Raw genomic sequence first — 25220 nt, 5'->3', positions numbered from 1 at the left:
CAGACTAATTGGAGGTGCACTGAAAGTCCTTGTTTCCAGCATAATGTCATTTCATTGCAGACCTGACGTCGCAGTCATTTGCGCCATGACACTTCCTCTGCTCTCACTAATAGGACATGCTCTTTTCATGCATCCAATTACACATACTCATTTCCTATGTGTCCCTCAGGACCATATTTCTAGATTATAGATGATGCCCCCCCACACACACACACACACACACACCCCTCACATGCAGTTGTATCTGGAGTACAGTATGTGAGTGAGTGGTGAAGTCATGTAGTATAATTTAGTGTCTACTGTTCTCTGTGTTGTGTATATGGAGTGGTTAAGATGAGTGCATGTAAGTCTGTGACATGAAGTGCTTTCACTCCATTATTCTTCCCCTGCATCAGTGTATTTAACTGGCAGCCACTTGTCGATATCCCTAATGTATTTTATCTTTGGTGACTCAGTTTAGTTTGATTTTCTTATGTTATATTAATAGCTTGTGACTAGGAGAGAACATGTACACTAAAAACATTTAAGAGAGAAACTCGTAATATTTTTAAACAGAATCAGCTGTTTTCACTTCTTCATCTCGGCAGTTCACTTCCTGATTGACAGACAGACCGACTGAATATTCAGATAAGGAGGACAGCAGGGGAGCGTCGTACAGCTGTGTTTCATTTCACCGTGAAACAGCTGCTGCTTGGGACTGTGTGATGCTCTCTTGTGCAGTGTTGAGAGTCTGGCTCGGGGCTGAGAGTCATCTGGACTGCCCATCAGTGAATACATGGCAAGCAACTCCCGCATGCCTGTCTTGATTTCCTGTCGTCTATCAGAATCTGTTCCCGTCAGCATTCCTCAGACACACATCACTGGTGCGTTTGTGGCAAGTATAGTCGTCCCTTCTCTCTGGGTATGTGAATGTCATTGTGTCTGTCTCTAAAGTATTTGTCAGTTGAACAGAGGACTTGAGTTTTCAGTAGTGCAATTATTGAAACCCTGAGTGAGAAGGATACACTGTGCATGCAGATGGGTTCGCTGCCATGATACCAGCCAGGTCTCCACTGACCAGTAACAAACCAAAGGATCTGTCAGGTATAAGATTTCTTTTCTATAATTCTGTTTAGTATATATGGGACATTGTGTTAAATGTGGTAGTTATCCACTGTATGTTGTTTCTTGTTTAGTCTATTTGCATATTATTTTATTATAATCCCACAGATCTTTTTTTTTGTGTGAGAAGCTTTTAGGAAAAGGTAAGGAAGTAATGTGTTGCGTCTACTTTACACAGCCTCTGTAAGGCTGTTATTAAGAGATTATTATAAATCCGAGAATCCTCAGTCACTTACAGCTGTCTCTGTGCTACATTTGAGCCTCATCCAGCCACACGAACTGCAGCATTTGTCTGCTTTATCACATCACTACCAGTCAGACAGATGATATGAACGAGAACATCACATCACCCCTGAGTGCGCTGGCTTTCACCAAGTGATTGAGTAAGTGAGTAGAGTAACATTCGCCCCACAGACTATAAATCCTAACCTGTCCTAGTCCTGTTGGGTCAGTCAAGCCCTGTCTCATATCTGCAGTTGTACCGGTACAGACCGCACAATGGCATATCCACTTTTACTGGATCCAATACTTAACAGTGAGAGTAAAGTCTGCTGAATTGAATGTGTTGATTTAAGTTAGTACTTTGAGGTCGTATTAAATATCTACATGAGTAAACAGCTGGAGGGATTGTGGGGCGATGGGGGGTGCCATTGAAAAGAAATGGGTGATGAGAGAGGGGGCACACAGCCAGACATATTTATAGACATTGGGGAAATTGATACTGAAAATGTGCAGCAGGAGGCAGAGAGAGAGCAAGGGAGAGTGGGGGAGAGACAGAATGGGCAGGGCTCTAGATATGTATGTGAGAACAACGGCAGGCTGGATCTGTCGGACAGAGAGGGGGGAGTGAGTTGAAAGGAGGGGGAGAGAGAGAGAGAGAGAGAGAGAGAGAAGGAGAGTGAATGGTTAAGTGCTTGTAAGTGAGTGTGTGTGTATGTGAGAGAAATCACATGGAGACAGTGTCCAAGTGCAAGACAGTGAGCTGGGGGAGAGAGATGCTGAAGGAGGATGAGGAGTAACAGGGCGAGGCAGCAGCGTCAAGTGCCGAGTGTGTGTGGTTGAGGAACAGAGTGTGAACAGAGGGATGCAGTCATGTCTCTGTGAGAGGGAGCAGCACAGCAACGGTAACCATGCTGAGCCCCAAGATAAAGCAGGCACGCCGGGGTAAGCGCAGTCCCTCCTCCCCTTTGCTCATCTCTTTTCTCTCCTTTTTTTTCTTCTTTTCTTGTGTCTTACTGTACTCTCTACTGTCTTTCCCCTCCAACCCTCTCTGTCTCTACAGAGCTGCATCTGACCTGCTGTCTTTGTAACAGCAGTAATTACACCAATATTGGTGTCAGTGCTTTCACCGATAATGACATCAAAAGGTGTCACTCTGCAGCCCAGCACAGAATGATATCAGCAGTTTTCTTGCATGATCTTAAGAATTGAAGTTCATTGAGATTTAACAGGCACTACTACGGGGTGATGTAATCCCTCATGTCTCGGGATTGTGCCATCTTTTGTCCTGGAGGATTTGATCATGATGGAGATACAGTGAAATAGTCATAAACATGGCTGCTGGATGGGATAATTCTCGCCACAGGAGTGGTGACATTTTTTTGCAACTGTGTGTGTGTGTGTGTGTTTGTTCAAGATTTACCCCCTGGCTTGTAGCAGGTGACAGTACTCTACATTAAGGCTGGTGAGGGGAATGCACAGATCTCATGCCTTTAAATCCCAACAGCTGACTGTCAAACATAGTTCCTCTAACGTGGGGTAAAAATCCACCTCAGACTCCAGACACTACACATGCATGCCTCTCACATGACTGTGGGAAGAAGGATATGGAAGCTGTAAACCACCACTACAACTCCTGGTCCTGAGAGAATCACGATGCAGTGTTAAAAATACTTGCTGTGTTCTTCAGAGCAGGTGGTTTCTATAGACTACTTACACAAATGATGTCATGGCAATAGACCTGTATTGGCTTTCTACTTGATTGCAGATTTAAAGGCATTGCCATACTGACTGGATATGCTGATCTTCATGAGTTTGCATGAAAGTGTGTGTGCGTATCTAGGTTTGGCTTCATTTGGCTGCCTTTCATTGTCTAATTCTACACCAGCAGTAAAAAATAAGACCATAAAAACTGACTGGAAGGAGAATTGCCTTTTGTTTCTCCTTCGTGAACACAGTCAGAGGGCAAAGTAGGCACTTTGCTTGCCACGTATTTCTGTGCTTGCCATCTCTCATTTGCTGTATTGGTTAGCCCTGCTCTCCTCTGACCCTTTTATTTACCAATAAATTCAGACAGCATCGCAGAGTTGGTTCTGCACATTTAGAGGCTTGAATATCAGACTCGACTCCTGAGCAGTTATGCGGTGTGTGGTGTCTCATTGATGTCACTGGTCAAACTGGGTAATTAGCTGTGGTTAAGGCTTTTTCCTCCATTATCTGTTTGGTTGAAGAATAACATCATTAGTACATTTGAATCAATAATAGGGATTTGCTCATGTGAAAATGTGAACTGTATAGGTTTTGATGTTCCATCCTATTTTGTACAGTGCAGGGATATCACTGTGTTCCAAGAGGCAATACAACGATATGCATCATAAATAATCATTATTATTCTAATATGGCATCACACCAACTGGGACCATTTTAATGCCTAAGTGGAATGATCTCAGATGCCAGAACAAATTTGTGGTACAGGACTTGACTTATTTCAGCTGAATGCTTTGCTCTAAACATCTACTGCACTACTTTTCAAAAGAAAAACCTTGTTTTTCCTCAACTATATGTATTTCTTTTTTTAAATATATTGCCACTGTCATTACAGATTTTCGTTTACAGTACAGTACTGTGCAAAAGTCTCAGGGCACCAGCAGCTTTGTTGTGTTTATGTCTGTCAAATCAGCAATCAGTGGAACTACAACATGTGTTTAATAAACCTGGTGTAGTAAACATTTTTCACAGCAGATATTCGTTGATATGAATAGTTTACCAATAACATTGGTCTCTCAAAACTAAAAGAGAGTCGGGGTCATGCAACACTTTAGAAGCTGTTTTTTTTCCTTTAAAAAGTGTTGTTTTCTTTGTCATTGAACAATAATTGTACTGCATAGTCAGTATAGCATTGCTACAAACAACAAATCTACTGGTGACTTTTGCACATTACTGTATATGAAATTTCTAAAATGTTATGTAATAAACCATGGCATGGAAATTTGTTAACAATATTTAGGTACTAAAACAGCAAGAGATTACTGTTTAAACAAAGAAACACAACTCTCTTTTCTGGTATACAAAGGCCAATGTGGTTTTCTGATGTATTTGGGACAATGAGGGGCAAGCAGGTGTCCACCATTACAAACTGCAGATGTCAGTGGACCTCTAACTTACCCAGTAAATTTTCTGAATAATACTTTTCATTATCTGTAATAACCTTGTACGTATAACAGCTCATTAGTAATGTATATCATAGCAGATGTGTTCATTATTTAATTACAAATGAGATGATACTCACTTCCTTGCAAACTGTATATAAAGAAACAGTTCCTCTCTGAGGTGTCTGATGCTTCTTTTTTTAAAAAAAAAAAAATATGAGCACAACGTGGCCGCATGCGCTGTATTTATAGATTCTGCTCTGTCTGCTTCTGCTGTCAGCATACAGATTTGTTGATGACTGCTTCACGTGGTCTCCAGTTCTCTCCCCTCCCAGCAATCATGACTCTGCAAATGAAGGGCACCCAGAAAGGGCAGGAATGAAATGAGAAGTCCCTAGAAGAGAGCTGATAAGAAAGAGAGAGGGAACCAGGGCAGAGAAACAGAGAGAAATTTCAGAGTAGGCCTTTACAGATACTGTGCCTTGACTGCTGTCCTCAGCAGAAAGCAAGATGCAATTAACAGAAAAAAAACTTCATTGATTTCTCTCTCCTCTGCTTTGTGTTTATCACTCTCCCTCTCTCTTTCCTGTCCTGATTACATATGGGGATGCAAGCTTTTGTTGCTGTTTCTATTCTATACGTTTGCCATATAGCTGCTAATATATAGTAATCAAGTCTATTGCTGTTAAAGCACTACCTGGAGCTAATATAATCACTGTATTTCAATTAAAGTGGACATCAGCAATGTTATCATTAATAGCTGAAACACAAAGCAATGCAGTGCCTGTCTTTTCTACAAAATGGAGGCTATAACTTGGTAAATTTACTAAATAGGAAATCTGGAATGCATGGTTGAGCCTGTGGGCTTAGTTTGCCCCGAGGGACAATTTTGGAAATGATCATTGTGGACTGCATTTGGGTGGATATTCAGAACATCTGATAAACAACAACAAATAAGTAATTCCCCCTGTCTCTGCTTAATTGTCTGTCCCTTTATCTATTTCCTCATCACTCCCACTCTCTTTGTTTTTCAGCTCAAAAGATTGTTCCTCTCACCATATTAAAACAGTCTGTGTGTCTTCATGCAGCACGATCCAAGAGCATGGTGCTTGGAGAGCTGTCTCGAGTGTCCAGGCCCTGCTCGCCCCTGGATCAGGAGAAGGCACTGAAGGTTGGCTGGCTGAAGAGGCAGCGTAGCATCATGAAAAACTGGCAGCTGCGTTGGTTTGTCCTGAGGACCGAAGCGCTGTATTTCTACAAGGACCAGGATGAAACCAAGGCACAGGTGACATGCACAAAAAAAACACATATTTAATATACAAGACAGATATCTGATTTCATTTACTGCCCCAGATGGCTGCATTTCTCTGCACTCAAATCAATTCTAGCCGATAGCCTGATACATAGTCAAGCTTCATGAATTTATTGTATTATATTGCCCCAGGGCCACTTTGTGTGTTATCCAAATCTGAAAATAGCTTATTGACTCTTTTAAATCAGGATGACAGTGTGAAATCAAGCACATCACTTGTTGTGGGACCATGGTTTTTAGAGCTGCACATACTTTTCTTTATATATTTTGTGTCAAATTCAAGTGGTGACACGAGATTCTTGATTTGACCATTGACAGACGTTACGTGCAACAAGGCACCTACTGGTCAATTCCAGCTGTCAGCCACACCGGTGTTCACTCATATGTGCCATCATTTATCATCTATTTTCCTCTAAATGGGAACATCATTTACAAATTTGGCATCATGTGCTATTGAGAAAGACCTGAAACTAGTGATTGAGACCATTAAATCCTTAGGATTTAATGGATGTTTACTGATGTCACCATTTAAGTGAGAGTTTTTCACATTTTCACTTCCTAGCCCCCTAGTGGCTATTCAGTATATCCTTACTTTCGTGTTGTCCTCTCCCAGGAAACCAGAAAAGCTGGATATGCATATGTTCATATTATTATAGCTGCATACGTATCCATTCATCTTTCCTACAATAAGCCTTTATCAGACGATGACCCGTACGACTGAGAACTTTCACAGACAAAACCTCTTTATGTCCCTAATCTCCATTAAAGCCATAATGTGTGCTTATTGCTCTGACACACACACCGATAATGTGGCTGCCCTGTGGTTCTGTTGTACTTAGTAGGTGAACTTTCACCCTCTCTATGCTTTATCATAAATGCAAACACATCAGGAAGTGGCAGAGGGCTAGAAGAAGAAGAGATGTTTCCCTGAGTCATCCCTCCATCCATCATTGCTTTTTTTCTGCTGGACAGATGCCCAGAGCCCATAGTGCTCAGAACCCTAATGATTAACTTGCATTACACGTCCATGTCCAGAACCATTAATTGACTTGGCCAGTCACTGCTGTTGTTGCTGTCATGCTTGCCTGTCTGTTAGTCAGTCTGTCTGTACGTCTGTCTCAAGCCTTCCTCTCCTTTCTGCGACAGGGTTGTATTCCTCTGCAGGGCAGTCAGGTCAACGAGTTACCGGCCAGTCAGGACGAGCCTGGTCGCCACCTTTTTGAAATCGTTCCAGGTGAGTTGGCGTGGAGACAACTCAGCTGTGTGGAGGGAAGTCAACAAATAAGTCTTGTTCAAAGGGATGCTGAAGCATTTGTTAAGTGCTGACTGCCAAACACTTGGCTCACTTTAAGCTTTTATTTAAATTTATATGCGTCACTAAATCCTGAAGTAGTCTAGCTAATGTAGAATGATATTACATCCCACACATTTTAAAGGTTTTTGCTTAATCAAGATCAAAGCTGGATCCAGAAGCTGAGAATATCAGACATAGCTTTACCTGACACTTGGCTGTTTGTGATATAACCTGGAATTGTTTAAGATCACAACATTTTAACTCAATGTCAGGTTTGCTGTTTCTGCGTGGCTTGAATGTGAGATTATATTATTCATACGCAGTTATTTTAGTAAATCTTGCAATGATTCATGAAAGACAGAAGTTAATCAATAGCTGCATATGAGTCAGAGGATATACATACTGTTTGCAGAACAGCAGAAAGGATGCAATTGCTAGTCATGGTGCAATGACCTCATTCGTTTCTACAATTCTGCTCTTGACAGCTTTAGGTTGACCAACAGATTCTTCATAAAGTTTCTACAGCTGAATGATTAACACACATTAATTCACACATTTCCTGTTTTCACAAATACACCGACGTGGTCTTTTAAAATAGTCTGAACTAACAGAGAGAGAAAGAGAACAGGAACAGAGAAAAAGGCCCTGTACAGAAAGAAGAGTGTGCATGCGGTTACTGGTGTCCACAGGGAACACATTGTCTTTCTTGGTCATTTTATTTCCAGCAGTTCCAGGTTTACTGTTGTGAATGCAGCTACTGATAAATACACTACACTGCGAGGCACCTGCAGCCTCATCAGTAGAGATGGAAAAATCTTTTTTATATCACACACCAAACCACTTGCTCTTACAAATTTAACAGTGCTGCCCCTTTTTGGTGTATTAAATCATTTACAAAGTCCCATTAAGGGACTGAGCTTCACAATGTGTAATCAAAGCTGAAGTAAAATAAAATGAAATGTCAAACTAAAATGTCAAACCGGAAAGTATCACGCTGTGTGTATCCAGAGGAAGGAGGAACAGAGCTGTGCAGCTGTGTCTTTGTACTTTGTGGGGAGGCTTGAGCTAATATGGTTGATGCTATTTACAGTACGTGATGATCACCAACGCAACTTGCAAAGACGATATTGCTTCTGTACAACAGTTGTCTTGTAGAAGTGTTTGTCATTTTGTCCTGTAGTTGGATTATTTAAATAAAGTATGGTTGTGCTTTCAGGAGGGGCTGGGGAAAAGGATCGAACAGGGATAAGCCATGAATCATTCCTGCTGATGGCCAACTCTCAGAGCGACATGGAAGATTGGGTCAGAGCCATACGTAGAGTCATATGGGCTCCGCTTGGAGGAGGTTTGGTTCTTTAAGGTTATGCAGACACACACAGTATGGTGTTCTAACACACATGCAAGTCTACATACATTAAAAAACCACTAATGCCCGGATTGGTATTCAATTTCTGTGTTGTTTGCATTTAGGAGTCTTTGGGCAGCACCTTGAGGAGACGATGTTGTACGAGGCCCAGTGTGGCCCACAGCGTTCAGTCCCAGTGCTGGTTGAACAGTGTGTGTGTTTCATTCGGGAACACGGGCTTGAGGAGGAGGGCCTTTTCAGGGCTCCTGGACAGACCAATCATGTCCGAGAGCTGCAGGACGCATTTGACCGTGGTGAGAAGCCAGTGTTTGACAGGTGAGACGGGGGGGAGCTTTTGTTTCATTTATGTTGCCCCAACTTCAATCTGTGCCAGATATTATTACTCTATATGTGCACTCTCTCTCTCTTACAGTACTACAGATGTCCACACAGTGGCATCCCTGTTAAAACTGTACATACGGGAGCTTCCAGAGCCTATAATTCCATTCTCCAAATACACTCAGTTTCTGTCTTGTGCTCAGATACTTAACAAGGACAAAGAAATGGTAACATAAAACGTACTTTTCACACTGCATATTCATTTAAAAAAATGTTTAGCATGGGAGTAACACTTTTCTCTTGTTAAAGGGTATCACAGAGCTTGGCAAACAGGTGAAATCCCTTCCTCAGGTCAACCACAACCTCCTTAAATATATCTGCAGGTATGTAAACACCTCCAAGTATTTGAGCTTAGCTCACCAATGTGTCCTCGTCATCAGGCAGTTTAGTTCACTCTGTAGCATCTTTTATATAATGATGATGATAATGAGATGAGCTGAGCCCACACACCAGACAGAGGTGTGACTCAGTCCTGCTTTTTCCCAAGTTTGAACAACATGCAAGAGGGTTTAAACATCTGTTGTTGCTGAGCATTATACGTGGAAAATACAGCATGAAGTGTTCACACATGGGTACTTGTGGGCTCAGGTTTCTGGACGAGGTTCAGTCTCACGCCAATGAGAACAAGATGAGTGTTCAGAATCTCGCCACTGTGTTTGGACCCAACATCCTTCGGCCCAGGGTGGAGGATCCTGTCACCATGATGGAAGGTCAGTGATAATGTCAACGTTCATCTGCAACCAAATCTGTAATCAAAACAAAACTGGGTTTAGGGGCAAAATATTCTAACAAGTGTATAATTCCTTGAATTTTGTCATCGTAAACAGGAAGTTCACAGGTGCAGCACCTAATGACCGTGCTTATCAGCGAATACTCTCGACTTTACCAACGTGAAGAGCAGGAAACAGAGACCAAGATCTCCCCACAACAACAGATTCCTGTCCAAAAGTGCAAAGTGGAGTGGCTCTCACAAGAAGATAGTGACCCAACACCCTCCTCAGGCACAAGAGCCAAAAGCCCGAAGGAGAAACTCCAATCTTCAACCCCTTCCCTAGACAATAAGCCAATTACATCAAGTCCAATTACAGCATTACAGGAGGGTGAGGATGGTCAGGTTGAGGGGAGGAGTAGAGGTAAGACAGGGGAGAAAGTGGAAGAAAAAGCAGATAGCAAAACTGAAGGGAAAATTGGGAGTGAAGCAGCTGTTAGTCCCAGCAAACAGTCTAAAGCGCTCCCCCCGTGGAGGTGCTCCTTCAAGGGCAGTGCAGCATCTGGGGGGACAAGGGGAAAAATAGGGGGATCGGCAGGGGATGTGTCAGCAGCTGGTGGGAGCAACTGGCTGATGAATGGCCTGTCATCCCTCCGAGCTCACAGGCGCACCACTTCATCTGGCGAAAGACTGAAAGACTCAACACTGTCTCTGAAGGATTCAACCCTCTCCCTTAAAGAGACCACACTCTCACTTAAAGACTCACAGAGAGACTCTGAAGAAGACTCCTCTCGAATGTCCCTTTCTCACAGAGCCTTCCACCAGTCCCACAGACTGTCTGCCTACGACAATGTTGCCCCCTCCAGTCTCAGCCTGCCTGCTGACACCTCCTCAATCTGGTCGTCCGTTGAGATCTCACTTGCCGAACCAGAGGAAAGCGATAAGGCAGTTAAAGTAGGGCAAAGTCAAGAAAACCTCACAGAGGTTAGGGACAGTACAGATACCGTCACAGTGGATCACAGTGGAAGTGGCACTGAGGATGATACTGCAGGGGCAGATGATGAAGACGTCACCGACATGCTCCTCCAGCTCAAACAGGAACTGAAGAAACAGAGGATGAATAACGAAAGCTGCATTCGCAAGTAAGAACAAGTCCGTTTTTCATTCCTGTCAAAAACAAATTAAAGCCAGAATGATGTATTATTTATGACCTCTCCTTTTCCTTTCTTTGAGGCTGGAGGAGTCCTGTTCTACGTACCAGGCCCAGGTTAACCGCCTTGAAGAGGAGCTGGACCAAGAGAAGAAGAAGTTCCACATGCTGGAGATCCGACTCAGGAACTCGGAGCGGGCACATCAAGATGCAGAGAACCGAAACACTCTCCTTCAGCAAGAGATGGAAGAGTTCTTCAAAACTCTTGGAGACCTTACTACAGGAGCAACACGGACCAACTAAACCAGATCAACCTGCCATCATCTGGTCTATCAGAGGAGGAAGGGCTTCATTTCTGGGAAGACCAGCCAGCCCAAAGCTTTCAAGACCAAATACCTCTAGTGCAGTACTACTTGACATTTGACATCTTGTGCCTACACTGACCAATGCCAGTGCCAAACGAGAACTCCTCTGGACCGAGCACTTCTCATTTTATCATTCCACAAACTTCCTAGCAATTATATTCCATAGGTCATGTAGGTGATTATTTATTGACTAAATTCCTGTGTAAGATACCAGAAAAACCCTTACTAATGATATGAGGTACTTTTCTTATACATCGTCTGTTAAGAGCTCACACTTTTGAAAGCTCTCGTAGAACTCTTGATACCCAAAAGGTAGAATGATATGAGACTTTAAAATTCAACTCTTTTATTTGCTTGAGTTGTACGTATCGGAGACAGTTTCCATTTCGGATGTAGATAACTGATCCGTCAGTGAGGCAGTTTCAAATCCAAAGGCTAACATACAGACATTGGGCCTTACTATAGACACAACAACAGATTTATTCTTTGCGCTCAGTATTTGGCTAACTCATCAGAAGACTGCAACATCATCCCCATAGTGCTGAATGGCTTTTCTTTCTTTCCTTCTTAATGTACATGCACTAAAACCCAGATTTGCGCTGAGAAAACTCATGCGTAGTCTATTCTAACTTTTCTAGTTTTGAGAAGATGGAGGGGAGAGAACAACCTCAACGACAGGAAGCCACTTTTTTTTTTTCTTTTTTTTTTTCAGAAATGTGATACAGAAAGGGTCAGGACATGCGTCACATTCCCCAAAGAGCATTCTGGGAGATGATGCTCGGGGTTACTGCCTGGACTGCCCAACCTTGAACAGGGCAAATTTGAGCCATCAGTTACATCCAAAGGTTATCATGGCAGGTAGCAAATGCCTGTTTCCTGATTCTCAGAAAAATGCATACATCTACATTAAAGTGTACAGATCGATTACCAAGTATACTAATCTATGAATTATATTGCACAGAAAACGAGAAAAAAAATAGAACAAGATGCATATAAATAGTACTTCTGAATGAAATGTACATTACAAACAATAGATGCCTCCTAGCTTGAAATAAATACATAAATAACACAAAATACAGGGATTTTTTTTTTCACATTTCTTTCAAATGATGTGTTCCATGTGTGTATGTGTGTGTAACATGTGAGGTAGAACTCAAAGACGCACCACAGACGCGAGTTGCATCTGCCACGGAGGGAGGGCTGAAAATCACTGAACTGAGTAAGAGCACTTAAATGAAATATCTTGAATATCCGACAGCTAACAATAATATCTGAGAGAACCTGCCAAAAGGTCAAAGTGATTCATTTAGACCCCAAATAAAGTTCTCTTATGTTAGCGTGGTTGTTAAAAATATTAAGTTGTTACAGCGCTAACGGTAATCACTGGCTCCTTTACAATACCACATTTCTGTTGACGTACATTCACCCCATTCTGCCATCACCATCACCTATAATTCCAACTGAAGTAAATAAATAATTTGAAATACAGTACGTTATCATAAAAAAAAGAAAGAAATAATGTATCAGGGCAACAGGCCATTTGTCTGCTTGTCAAGATACACACAATCAGTTATGACATAATACTAAGAAATAAGTTAATTTTGGATGCTTTCTACAAGAAAGATGAGAACTGATGTCAAAATAAAACCATCTATTTGCATTAGGACCAAAGATAAAAATGTGCTATAGTCTACTTTTGAAAAACTGGTGTAGATTCATTCAAATGTCCCAAAAATCATACAAAAAAAATGCCAAATGAACAATTCCAAAAAATATACTCAACGTAATATTGCAGCGCTAACAGCAGTAGCTAAAAACAGCAAATGTAAAGTACACTCAAAGCCCTCTCTTTCATAACATACATCACAGATCTTTGCAGCAAAAATACAGTAATAATAATAATACAATTTCAAACCACAGTCATTTACAGCCGTAAAGAGGGAGGAGAAATAAAAACAAACTGTACATTAAAAGCGATGCTCTACAAACTAACATTAAAAATGTTCCATTGGCCAGAACCCTGTCTCATCATATGCTCTGATGAAGAAAGGTTTGTTTGTGTTTGTGTATGTGTGTTTGTGTTTGTGTGTGTGTGTGTGTGTGGTATGTGTTTGTTATCTACAACAGGCCAGAGCACCCAGAGAAGTATGGCCGTCCAAACTGCTGTCTGTTTCAGAGGTCATGGTGGGGTCACTGCAGGGGTCCGTGGGCTCCGTAGACATGGACGAGACATCGTTGGCCGAAGAGGAGGAGGAGGACGTGGGCTGAGGGGGGCTATCGATCACTGCTGCACCTGTGCTGCGAAAAACACATGGAAACGCATATGTTTCATTGAAATACACAGGATTCCGATGCTATCCGAAGAGACACAGATGCACATCAGCAATGCTTTGAATTTTTAATTCCACATAAGTGCTATTTTGGTCGTTTGCAGACTAAGAAAAGACGAGATTCATTTAAACTGGGTGATAGGTATTAATAGTAGCAATAATTTAAAGAGATTAGAAATATGTTGTGGTTTAATTGAAGTAGGTTGACTATAATTTTATAATTAGACAAAATAGGGAGGACCTGAACAAGTTGACGTACAATTAACAAACAGTTAATGCCTTTCTGCATGGAGTTTGAATGTTCTCTCCTTGTGCGTGTGGGTTTTCTCTGGTTTCTTTGGCTTCCTCCCATAGTCTAAAAACATGCAATATGGGGATTAGGTAAATTGACCTTAAGTGTGAATGTGAGAGTGAATGGTTTGTTTGTTTCTATATGTGGCCCTGCAATGGAGTGGCAAACTGTCCAGGGTGTGATCCCGCCTATCGCCCTAAATCAGCTGGGATTAGCACATCACCCCCCGTGACCTTCCCTGTAGAGGATAAAGTGGTAGAAAATGGATGGATGAAAATTAAGCTGCATATTTTTTTCATTCCCCAGAGAAAATCCTATTCTGACATTCTGTTCTCTCCGAGTGCAATAGACAACATCGTATGACTTTACTCCAGCCACAACATGCATCCCGTGTTTTGAAACAGAAGCTTACTGTGCATACCAAAAACAACAGCTTTCCTGGCACGTGAAGGCATCTGTAGTTCCTGTAGATCCTCAAATCTTCAGTCTCACCTTTAGATGTGACTACTTTATACATACTGGACCTTTACATTATTGTTGAAATAATGGTAGCCATCATGTGTCTCTTATAAATAAAAATGGTACTGACCCAATGTAATTCATCCTCCTCGTTATGATTACTCACCTAAAGGAGGTGGCTGGCCTCTTATCACTCCATTTTTTGTCCACTCCAATTCACTCACTTCCTTATAAATTAGCTCTGCAGATGAAAGAACAGAGGGAGATTATGTAGGGCAGAGGAGACAGAGAGAGATTACTGACGTGTGTATATATATATATATATATATATATATATATATATACACATATACACATGTATGTATATGCCTACAGTATGCGATAAACTTCTTTCTCTACGGTCAGAGTGTATTGCATACTGTACAGTCCAAGCATCAGATTTCTTGTTTGGACAGGCTGTGCTTGTGTGACCCTTCTAAAAATGAATGTGGGGTCATTATCACCTGGCACGGTTGAGGATGAGCTCATCATGTTGCACAACTGAAAGTGATATTTCACTCACAAATGTGAGTCCTCACGTGCTCCACAGAATCAGATTCCCCAGTGGAATACGTTAGAAACGAGGTTTAATGAAAGAACATGTCACACAACTCATCCCCTGGTATTGTGGTGGGGATACGGACGGAAAACAATGAGTGTGTGTCTGTACAGTACATTTACCGGACGTCCCATGGGATTTCTTTATACATGACAACAGGAAATTATTATGTCACTACTGATTAACTTTACAGAGACCATGACCAGCTAATTATTGTAGTTCATTCTAAACTCATTTGATTTGCAAACCCAAAATATTAACAATTACAGTACAAAGTCATATATCAGTCATAATCAATAGTATATCCAGTATTGTATTACTTCTTAGACTATATTAAGATACATCTTTTATCATATTCTATTCAGCTTATTGTTGATTTTATTGCTGTATTCTGCATTTTTATTGTACTTCATTTTACATGAAGTATGTTTTACAATGATGCCATAGAAAAGTTGATGTCATTATTGTACAATAATACATGTCTTGTGAAATGATCAATCTGATTTGATATTTATTTCAAATCAAAATGTGTCTTCATCATCTATTAAACAATAACATGTTTAATGGTAAACTATAGAGATATGAATCGATATCGGTCAAAATCAGTGGACAGAAATTTGATGCACAAACTGTAAAAATGTAAATAAAAATCAGCAAAAGCATTTTAGCCGAGTCATGTTTCGTCATGTTTATTTCTTCTTTTTTTGGGAGAACGATATTTGTTACACAGTTGGAGAATTATGTCTTTGAAATGACTTTGAAGAGCTTCATAGTTCACAAATGGTGTAAAATAACTGTATCATACAAATATCCGTATCAGTAGATACTTGAGTTTGTGATATCGGTATCGGACAAAAAAAGTGGTATCATCCAATCCCTACTAAATGACTGTGAATATCCAGCTTTATATTCATATTCATAATGTATTTATCAATCAATAGGTAACTCATCCCAGCACTGGGGTTACTCCTTGCTCCAGTTCATTCACACGCTGACTGAATTTGACAGTGAAAAGTAACATGTTAAGAATCCTCCTGGTGTCATCTTACCTTTCCACTCTTCCACAGTGTGTTCTCTCTCTTCCAACTGTCTGTCTGGGATCTTCGGCGGGGGCTAAGCAAGAGAACGTGGCTTAAATGATGCATCTGTGTTTAATTTCAAAAACTTCAAGTATCCAAGGTCAGGTGGTCCAAATCGGAGATCCACTTACCGCTTCTACTTCTGCTGGGTCATACCAAACATTGATGTAGGGGTGCTGCAGTGCCTCGTCTACAGAGATCCGTTTGGAGGCATCAATCACTAACATCTTAGATAAGAGATCTCTCGCTTGGCTCGCTGAGGGACGAAACAGACAAACATAAAATGTTGCGCAATCAATCACTACAAAAAGACTGAATGTGCTCGTGAGTCATTTAGCTTTGCGATGTAATCAAAACAAATATAACCTTTCAGTTTGTTGTGGTCAGAGTCGGCAGGGAACAGCACGTCCGGGAAGAGTTTCTCAAAACTGTATCCAGCATAGCGTGGTCGGTTTTCTACATAAGTTCTTACGGATTGATTCAGCTTCATTAGGAAATCCTGGGATGGAGTGCCGAGCTGCTCAATTACCTTGTTCCACTGGTCAATGTCTGCAGTGAAAATGTTAAGGACACCAACCACACACCACATATACACACACTGTTACTTGTACACAGTCGTCAGCACATCATTAGGGCAGTGGCATTTATCTTTCTTTGAGGTGCACAGACCCACAGTTATAATTAAATAGTCTACGTACTCACACGTGACCTACAGTGGTGCACCCAATGACTCCTTTCCTACATTTCTCACACACAACTCTTGCAGTTACTGCCCTTTTTTGAGATGATGGAAGTCACGTTGGAAAACTTGTACTAAATGGAAAGCAAACTCAGGATGGTGTTGGATCTCACAGAATGAAGTGATGGATCAATCGACAATGGGGAAGGATACGATCAGTGCCAGGAAACAACACACTTCCCCTGATCATCTCAGCCACAATGCAGCCCACTGACCATACGTCCACTGGAGGTAGACATTAGATGACGGGGAGGGGACATGCAAACAAAATGATGAGAAGGTAAAAAAAAAACAAAAAAACAAAACAATACAAACACACAACAAAAATGATGATCACACAGACTGAAAAGATGGTGTCATGCATGGACTTGCATGCAGCATCAGACAAATATGAGGTGAAGTTGAGCAGATAGAAATAAAAAGTGAGGCATGAATGAATTAAGAACAATTAACCATTCCCCAAAGCCTGGAATCAACTATTACATTCAAGCCAAGAACTGACCAGGGAGAACAAGACCAGTGTGACGGAGCATTCAAAAGACCCAAGGATACAGTCCCTGCCTGGGAAGAGGATTTTATGACGAACCATTTCTGCCAGTATGCAGCCCACAGACCATATGTCCACTAGTGATGTGGAACATGGTGAACAAAGCCAATATAAAAAGGTGAGAGGAATGCACAACAACAGGTTAGTTGCAAGTAGAGGGCAGGTTAGTGAACATTTTCTTACAACAACAAATTCCCATTATGTACAAGAGCAGCTTAGGTAAACAGAATGTTGATCTTCAGGTTCCTCCATGACATTTAACAAAAAAAATTATTTCACATTTTAACAGCATGGCAGTAAATATCTATCTTATAGACTAAAACTCACCGTTGGCTTGATAGCCCATGCCCAGGATAACCTCGGGTGCTCTGTAGTAGCGTGTAACCACATACGGTGTCATCAGAAGGCCGGTGGCAGCCGTCCGAGCCAAGCCAAAGTCCAAAATCTTCAGAGTGCAATCCGACTTGACAACTATGTTACTGGGTTTAAGATCCTGCAGACAAACACACACCAAAACACAAAGTGGACCCACATTACAACATCTGGACCACTGTCATTTTCTAGATAGGTGGCTTCTTCATTCTAGCAGGGAAGAATAGTAAAAATTTACAGATTTTTGCTTTCTTTTTTTCTCTATTACAAGCCAATTACCAATTAAGTGCAGTTTATATCATGTGCATTAACTCTACACCTGATTTCATCCATGTGGCTAATTTATACAATATTCTGTCCTTTCAGACAATGTAAAGATTGAGAAATGTTGCTTACTTGTGTTAAATTTAGCTTTTCCAATTTATGTTTTATTATTATTTTCCCACTGTATTTTTGGAGGGTTTGTTGGTTATTAAAGTATAATATTCAGCCTTTAACTGTGTGCAAGCTGAACATTTGCCCTTATACTTTAGAGTCAAGTAACATGGCTGGTTTAACCGTTCCTCTTAGTGACACAGGACTGGCATTAGTCTGTGTATTGCTAGCCAGCTCATACAGTACATACCCTGTGAATGATACCGGCAGCGTGGAGGTGTTTGATACCACACAGCATCTGATAGAGTAGATAAGACAGCCTCTCGTGGTCCAGCTCCATCTGAATGACCTGGCACAGGTTGGCATCCATCAGCTCCATCACCAAGTATCTGACAGAGAAGACGGAGGCGGAGAAGCTTTTGAGCAAACGCAACCGCCACATATATGCATCATCAAACAGTTCATGAATGAACACACATTAGCACACATCTGTCTACTTACACATCTTGAAATTCCTCTAATGATTTTTGTGGTGTAAATACATTTAATAGGCCAATGATCTGTGGGTATAAAATTATAAGAATCATGTCATTTACATCAAGGACAGAATACCACGTTCAATGTGTAATGTGTAACCGCGTGATATTTGCATACTCACATTTTTGTGATTGACATATTTCATGAGGACAAGCTCTCTGTACGCCCTCTTGGCATGGGTTTGATTTTGAAAGGGCCGACTCAGCTTCTTGATGGCGACATTTCGTTCAAGGACCTGGTCATAAGCAGAGCTGGAGAACGAAGATGGCGAAAGATTTCAAGCTGCGGTGTCAAATGAGGCAGTGGATATATATATATGTGCACTGTGTCACTTCAATATTCAAATATCAATATCATGTAGCTTGTCCTTGTTTTTGTCTTACAGTAAGCTGAACTTCCTCGAAAGAACAGTAAACTTAGAAAAACAGCGATTTCTGTTCTAATTTTGAGTTGATGTTAAATGAAATGTTCTTACATTTGTTATAGTGACAAAATGAAACCGGTAACACATATTTAAAGATAAACTCACCAGACGATTCCCTGTGCTCCTGAGCCGATGGGTCTTAGGTTCTGGTATCGCTTCAGTACTGTGAATGTTGAATCTCCAACATCAAGGCTGTAGAATTCCCTCTCTCGCTTGTTTTTGTTCATGGTGATTTCTTCAATTACTGCTCTCTGTGCATCCAAAAATGTCCTCTGTGAACACACACAAACACACACACACACACACACAAACACAGAGTTTAAATAGGAACAGGTCTACAAGCACAGATACCACAACAGCCACTGAGCAGATCAGCGTGAGAATTGTAAAAGTCAAATGGAGCAGTGGAGAAAAGACACTGCTGACTTCCACACTTGTGGCGAGCACTGCAGTTCCTTATCTCAGCAACTCAGCAAGCACACTGGGATGGAAGATTTGATATCATCAGCTGGGGTGGCAGGACAGCAAGCCTCAGGGAGGTCTACCACTTCATCATATGAAACCTGATGCTCAGAGTGGCACTGTCACTCTGGGAAATTAAGCCCAGTGATAATTCCTTTGAGTTTGGACTCTGGCCCAGAACTGCAGTCCAGTTCTACACACAGGTTTAGCAAAAGCACATGCTAATGTGGGAGAAGCTGCAGTAAGAGGCAGTTAAGCACAGATGATTCACAACACAGAGATGCTACATCATTCATTTTCATCATCAGAAACAAAACTGGAGAAAAGCGACCGTTCACTTCCGCTTTCTTTTATTCCATTCTTACATAAGCATCATAATCACCCTCCGCATTCTTCCGCTAGACACACAGTCCATATGAGGGATGGAACTGCCAGAATAAAATGAGTCAGCCCTCCTTCTGTTCCTCCAACGTCACAACGACGTACATGACATCCGCCTCCCTCGCAACATGAAAATAGACATGCGGCTCCTTTCTATGCTTTTGACAGGAAGACAATTACACGCGTCTGACTTATGAATGATGAACGACATTGCAATTAGCCAGTGCAGTACTGTCAGTGGTGTATAGTTATATGTGAGGTCATTGCGTCTGTTTAAATAATGGCAGTCCATGAGGATAATTCAGGTCAAGTGAGCACTCACCTGATATATTTTTTATTCATTTCTATTCAGTCCTGTGCGCTGTTAATATTAATGAGCCGGCTGTAAAACAACAATTATTGATGCTCACAGATAACTGCAGCATCGACAAATCCCTCAAAATCAATTACACGCCACTAGATTGCAGTTATGTGTCAGCTCCTGTATTTAGAGACGATGCAGCAGCCACATAGTACAAGTGGTTTCATGCAGCAACCAGGATGTCTCTCGTGAATATATAGATTTGAAGGTGCAGGCAGAGCTCTAGCACTTTCAGGTACATTTTGCAAGGACATTCCTGGAATACACAACCCTCTAATGATTTAACTACTGTTTTCTCTACACAAGCCGTGCCTCTCTCTCTCTGTGTAAAGAGCACATGCACGGCTTCCAAACCACACACTTAAAGGTCATTTGGGATCATTTACACAGAAACATTTCACAAAACTGAGGCAAAACATTCAAAGTGTGTACAGCAGAAGTGTTACCTCGTAAAAGTGTGTTAGTGATATGTGTAATTATCAACCAGCCACCACATTAAGACCACTAGCTGGTTTTACTGCTGTGACAGATGCATAAACACACCAGCAGATTAGGAAATAAAGTAACATCAGCAATTCACATATGTGATATAGCCTAATCTAACAATGAGGGCGCAGCAATTAATCAAAATGTTATCAAAATACGGCCTATTGCAATTATTCAGCATAACTTAAAGCCAAAATGTGTGTCAAATTTACCATCTCTTTATTTCTATCTTTGTTTCTCACAGATCTGTGCAAATATCACACAGTGATCATTTTAAATATGCTATTCAAATGAAAATGAGAATTATTATGTACAAAATACCATTCCCCCTCTTATAGCGAATCATATCGCACTCACAATGTCGGTCAACAATAATCGCAGCAAGATATTTTTGAGGAAAATCGTTCAGCCCTAATATGAATAAGATCATGTGAGCATCAACATCAACATGTGCATCATGTCACAGAAGACAAACACATATTAATGCAGGATATTACTGCTTGAATTAGAGTAAATGTAGATTGTTCCTGAAGCTAGTTTTGTTTGGCCAGCTAATTAACATAAAACTTGGTTTTGGAGAAACCAAACAATATAACAGCCTAACACACTTGAATTAAAACCCTCAACTCAAATAAGATGAGAGAAAACTGCAACAATGAAAATCACATGTCTACACAATTATTTAAAACTTTGTTTTTGGATTTCTGTCTACTTATTTGAACAGTCTATGTAAAAAGGAATGACTTTGTTTAGAGAAAATAGAATAGAATCTTCATTATCCACCAAGGTGGAAATTGTATTTGGCTCACCAATTACAGATGAGAAAACAACATTGATTACACTAAAAACAAGATATAAAACCACATTAAAATAATTTTAAATAACAGTACCTATAAATTGTCAAAAAAAATTGTAAAAATTCAATTCAATGAAATGTATTTCAGCGTTAACACTATTGTATATACTACTTATATATACAAACATATTTATTGCAAACTCTATAATACATCGCGATATTTAACGATATTGCACGGTTTCCGCATGTGATAGTAAACTGTCTGGAAACATATGTGGCTCCAGTCCACACATGCACATCGTCAGACAGAGACCGAGATGATAGATTAAAACAGGGAGACACTGCAGATTAACAATGAAGACGGTGCAGATGGACCAGTATCGAGGCGCTATTTATTTTCCGTAGATGTCAGTGTGTTACTGTTAACCTTGGCCACTCGACCCCTGCACTCGTCTTGTGGACAGTAGCGGCGGCAGACGGACAGTTGCCCGCATTAGCGAACAGACTGCTGCTGCTGCCGCTACTGCTGCTGCACCAGAGGAAACACATGCATGTCAGAGCCTGGATGAGCAGCTGCGCGCCGCTCAACAATAAGGACACATTATAGCAGCGATAACAACAAACCGGCGTCGTGACATGACAGGGCCTGTTCTGCTCTGTCTGCTTGACAAACACAGCGTTCACTTCACTCAGTGTCCGTGGTGACGCTGCTCGCCTCGATTCTGTGCGCGAACACTGAGTCCATATGACGCACATTTAAGGGAGTATTCTGGCTTTAAGGCAAAAGGAAAATTAAGGCTTATTAAGCAACAACAGTCGGTAGATGAGCGTGTACACAGCGACATGCGACCCTCCCCCACGGCCAAACAATGAGCACGCCTGAAGGAGCAGAGGTGCGGATCCTCATCTTACCTCTGTCATCAAATCCAAAACAAGCGATCGACCCGAGCTCCGATCAGCGGCGAGAGGCTCCGGTGCAGCGGACTGTTTGTTTATGCCGCCGGTGAACGCTGGTTTATTCCGTTTTGCGGCTTAAAATACATGACCTCACCAAATTCAATCGCCTACGTTTCAATCTGGGAGCTACTGACAGGCCAGGACGCGCAGTGCGCACGGGGCATGCGTCCCAGGCAGCGCGTCACTCATCCACAGAGACACACCCACCATCTCCATCCATCCCTCCTTTCTTTCTTCCGCCGCGACCAGGCGCAGTCAACACAAACCCAGAAAGCTCCAGATGGAGAAAATCTGCTCACAAAATCATAATGTTTGATGAATAATGTTAAAATGTAGTAAAAATGTATATTAATATGTCAACAACTGACTAATGCAGTAACAATTATAACAACAATATAGAATACGTTATGCAAAAATACATATGAATCATTAGGTAATGATGAAAAAGATAAATTAATTATTGGTAATTTATCATAACGATAATACAAATACACAAAAAGGTCAGCTAATGTTTGCTCATCATTAGTTATTATTACAATAGGGTATGCATAAAAGATTAACTTTATTATTATAATATTAATAATAATGCATTTAATTTATAAGCATCTTTTGAACACTATACAAAGACAAAACAATAAAACAACAGAGAACAGTAAACAGAAAGTGGAACAGTGCAATTACAGAGAATAAGAAAGCTTTGAGTCTGGATTTGAAATGATTATTGTCTCTCTACGGTTCTCTGCTTTAGATTATGTTCAGTGTCATGGTTATCATTAAGTCCATATTAACTAATCATTCATTTTAAATGAGCACTCTAATATAAACTGCTGTATATCCTCTTTTCTTGTGTCGAAGTTTTAAAAATAAAAGGATTTAAAACGATTTAAAAACAATGGTGTTGAATGTGTGAATTGGGTTTGTGTTTTTCTTCTTTTTTGTAAATTTTAGATGAAAAATACATCTGTCTATGTTGCTCCTCTCAGATCTATCTACAGAATGACCCACTTGTTTTAATGTAGATGTACAGTATGCTATAGGACCTAATGATAACTATATTATATAATCTGTCAGAGCCATAATTGACATATTTTAGTATAACATTACTTAACATTTCTGTATGATTGAGCCTGTATATTTTCTGGTGGTATAAAAAAATGCCTGATAGTTTTGTGTATCATAAGGTCTCGGGTCAAAAGGTCATTCTCATCTATTTTGTAAGTGAAACAGTTTGCACTGGGAGGTGATGCATGTTTCCCCCTCCTATATACAAACTGCCCTTGCTGCAAAATCCTTCACACATGCAGGAGGAAATGGAAGGACAGTTGAATGTCTCACCATAAAGGACACATTCACAGTGTCAAAAACAACTTCCATTTGTGATGATGACGGTAGAACAAAAACAGGTCTATGATTACACAGAATCATAGTTATTGTCTAGTCAGTGTAAGTGTCATATACCTTCTTACTATATGTTGTTTTTTTGTGTTACTATTGCATTTGTATCTTCTTCCTATGTGTGTGCCTTTGTGCTATTGTTGTCTTCTTATCACCTCACTACATGTGTAGTCTTGTGTTTGCATGTCTGTATGCTATATATATAATATTCAGACTTTCATTCCATATATTCAGGTTTCATTCCATATATTCAGACTTCCATTCCATATAATCAAATTCTCATTCTATATATTCAAATTCTCATTCCATATATTCAAAGTCTCATTCCATATATTCAAGTTTCATTCCATATATTCAAGTCTCATTCCATATATTCAAGTTTCATTCCATATATTCAAGTCTCATTTCATATATTCAAGTCTCATTCCATATATTCAAGTCTCATTCCATATATTCAAAGTCTCATTCCATATATTCTTAAATCTAAATGTAAACAATTTTTGAATGGCATGCCATAGATAGATAGATAGATAGATAGATAGATAGATAGATAGATAGATAGATAGATAGATAGATAGATAGATAGATAGATAGATAGATAGATAGATAGACAGATAGATAGATAGATAGATAGATAGATAGATAGATAGATAGATAGATAGATAGGCAGACAGACAGACAGACAGACAGACACAGATAGATAGATAGATAGATAGATAGATAGATAGATAGATAGATAGATAGATAGACAGACAGACAGATAGATAGATAGATAGATAGATATACAGACAGACAGACAGACAGACAGACAGATAGATAGATAGATTTCTTTGTAATATTTATATTTTTCCCTTTGTAATATTTATATTCTTCTCTTTGTAATATTTATATTTTTCTTATGTATATTTATACTTTTTTTTACAAAAGCATCTCTTTTTTACTTTTTACTTTATGCTGGTGTTTTTGAGTGGACAGCAAAGTAAGAATTTCATTGTACAGGGAAACGTGTTTCTTTACTGTGCATATGACAATAAACACTTTGAATCTTGAATCTTGAATAGATATACAGACAGACAGACAGACAGACAGATAGATAGATAGATAGATAGAAAGCCCACATCATCTCTACATTTCCAGCCCACATTAAAATGTGTACTCATTTGTATACTACGGCAGTCATAGGCTCTGCAGAAAAGCTCTCAGCTCCACGCACGCTACAACATCGAGAGTGAACCCACCACGGCGCCACGCTCTGCATGCAGGACATGTGACTGAACACGGACTGGTTACAATTACGTTAACTTAGCGCTGAGTAGTTTAAATTCTCCCCTGCAGCCACCTGACAGCCTTGGATGCTTGTTATTTATCCTTGTCCCTGCGCAGACAGCCCGGGGCCTGCAGGGACAAGCTGCGCGCACTAGACCTGCTCCTGCTCCTGCTGCTGCTGGGAAGAAGAGGCATGGATCGACGTCCCAGCAGCGGCACCGACTCCCGCAGCAAGACGAGGCTACTACACATTCTTACCCCTTGTTCGAAGAGAGACCGCAGTGTTATGATCATTGTGGGGGAGCAGCTCCGCTGCGGCAG

At 40.6% G+C, this 25220-nt stretch overlaps 2 protein-coding genes across 10 annotated transcripts; one reads left to right on the top strand and one right to left on the bottom strand.

Moving 5' to 3' along the window:
* Positions 1 to 620: 620 nt before the first annotated feature.
* On the top strand, positions 621 to 12119 carry arhgap22 (Rho GTPase activating protein 22). 5 transcript variants are annotated; one of them, XM_044046134.1, is made up of 11 exons: positions 621 to 863; positions 1018 to 1083; positions 5558 to 5754; positions 6928 to 7015; positions 8292 to 8420; positions 8546 to 8756; positions 8854 to 8986; positions 9069 to 9142; positions 9408 to 9529; positions 9647 to 10670; positions 10762 to 12119. In XM_044046134.1, the coding sequence occupies exons 1-11, from the start codon at positions 776 to 778 to the stop codon at positions 10979 to 10981; spliced, it is 2352 nt and encodes a 783-aa protein (XP_043902069.1). In that variant the 5' UTR covers positions 621 to 775; the 3' UTR covers positions 10982 to 12119. The 5 variants fall into 5 exon arrangements, with proteins under 5 accessions (XP_043902069.1, XP_043902070.1, XP_043902071.1 ...); XM_044046136.1 differs by having other exon boundaries at positions 797 to 901; XM_044046135.1 differs by lacking the exon at positions 1018 to 1083.
* Positions 11373 to 25215, bottom strand: mapk8a (mitogen-activated protein kinase 8a). Of its 5 annotated transcripts, none has more exons than XM_044046139.1 (12): positions 25158 to 25215; positions 18901 to 19067; positions 18493 to 18622; positions 18336 to 18394; positions 18085 to 18223; positions 17415 to 17580; positions 17093 to 17164; positions 16168 to 16350; positions 15933 to 16057; positions 15772 to 15835; positions 14291 to 14365; positions 11373 to 13336 (listed from the first exon to the last, which is right to left on the bottom strand). In XM_044046139.1, the coding sequence occupies exons 1-12, from the start codon at positions 25191 to 25193 to the stop codon at positions 13158 to 13160; spliced, it is 1395 nt and encodes a 464-aa protein (XP_043902074.1). In that variant the 5' UTR covers positions 25194 to 25215; the 3' UTR covers positions 11373 to 13157. The 5 variants fall into 5 exon arrangements, with proteins under 5 accessions (XP_043902074.1, XP_043902075.1, XP_043902076.1 ...); XM_044046140.1 differs by lacking the exon at positions 17093 to 17164 and adding an exon at positions 16694 to 16765; XM_044046141.1 differs by lacking the exon at positions 25158 to 25215 and adding an exon at positions 22194 to 22400.
* Between the last annotated feature and the right edge of the window lie 5 nt (positions 25216 to 25220).

The sequence above is a fragment of the Solea senegalensis genome, linkage group LG15 (assembly GCF_019176455.1).
Source record: "Solea senegalensis isolate Sse05_10M linkage group LG15, IFAPA_SoseM_1, whole genome shotgun sequence".
Lineage (NCBI taxonomy): Eukaryota > Metazoa > Chordata > Actinopteri > Pleuronectiformes > Soleidae > Solea > Solea senegalensis.
Note: the sequence above shows the minus strand (reverse complement) of the source record. Positions and strands in the feature narration are given on the sequence as shown.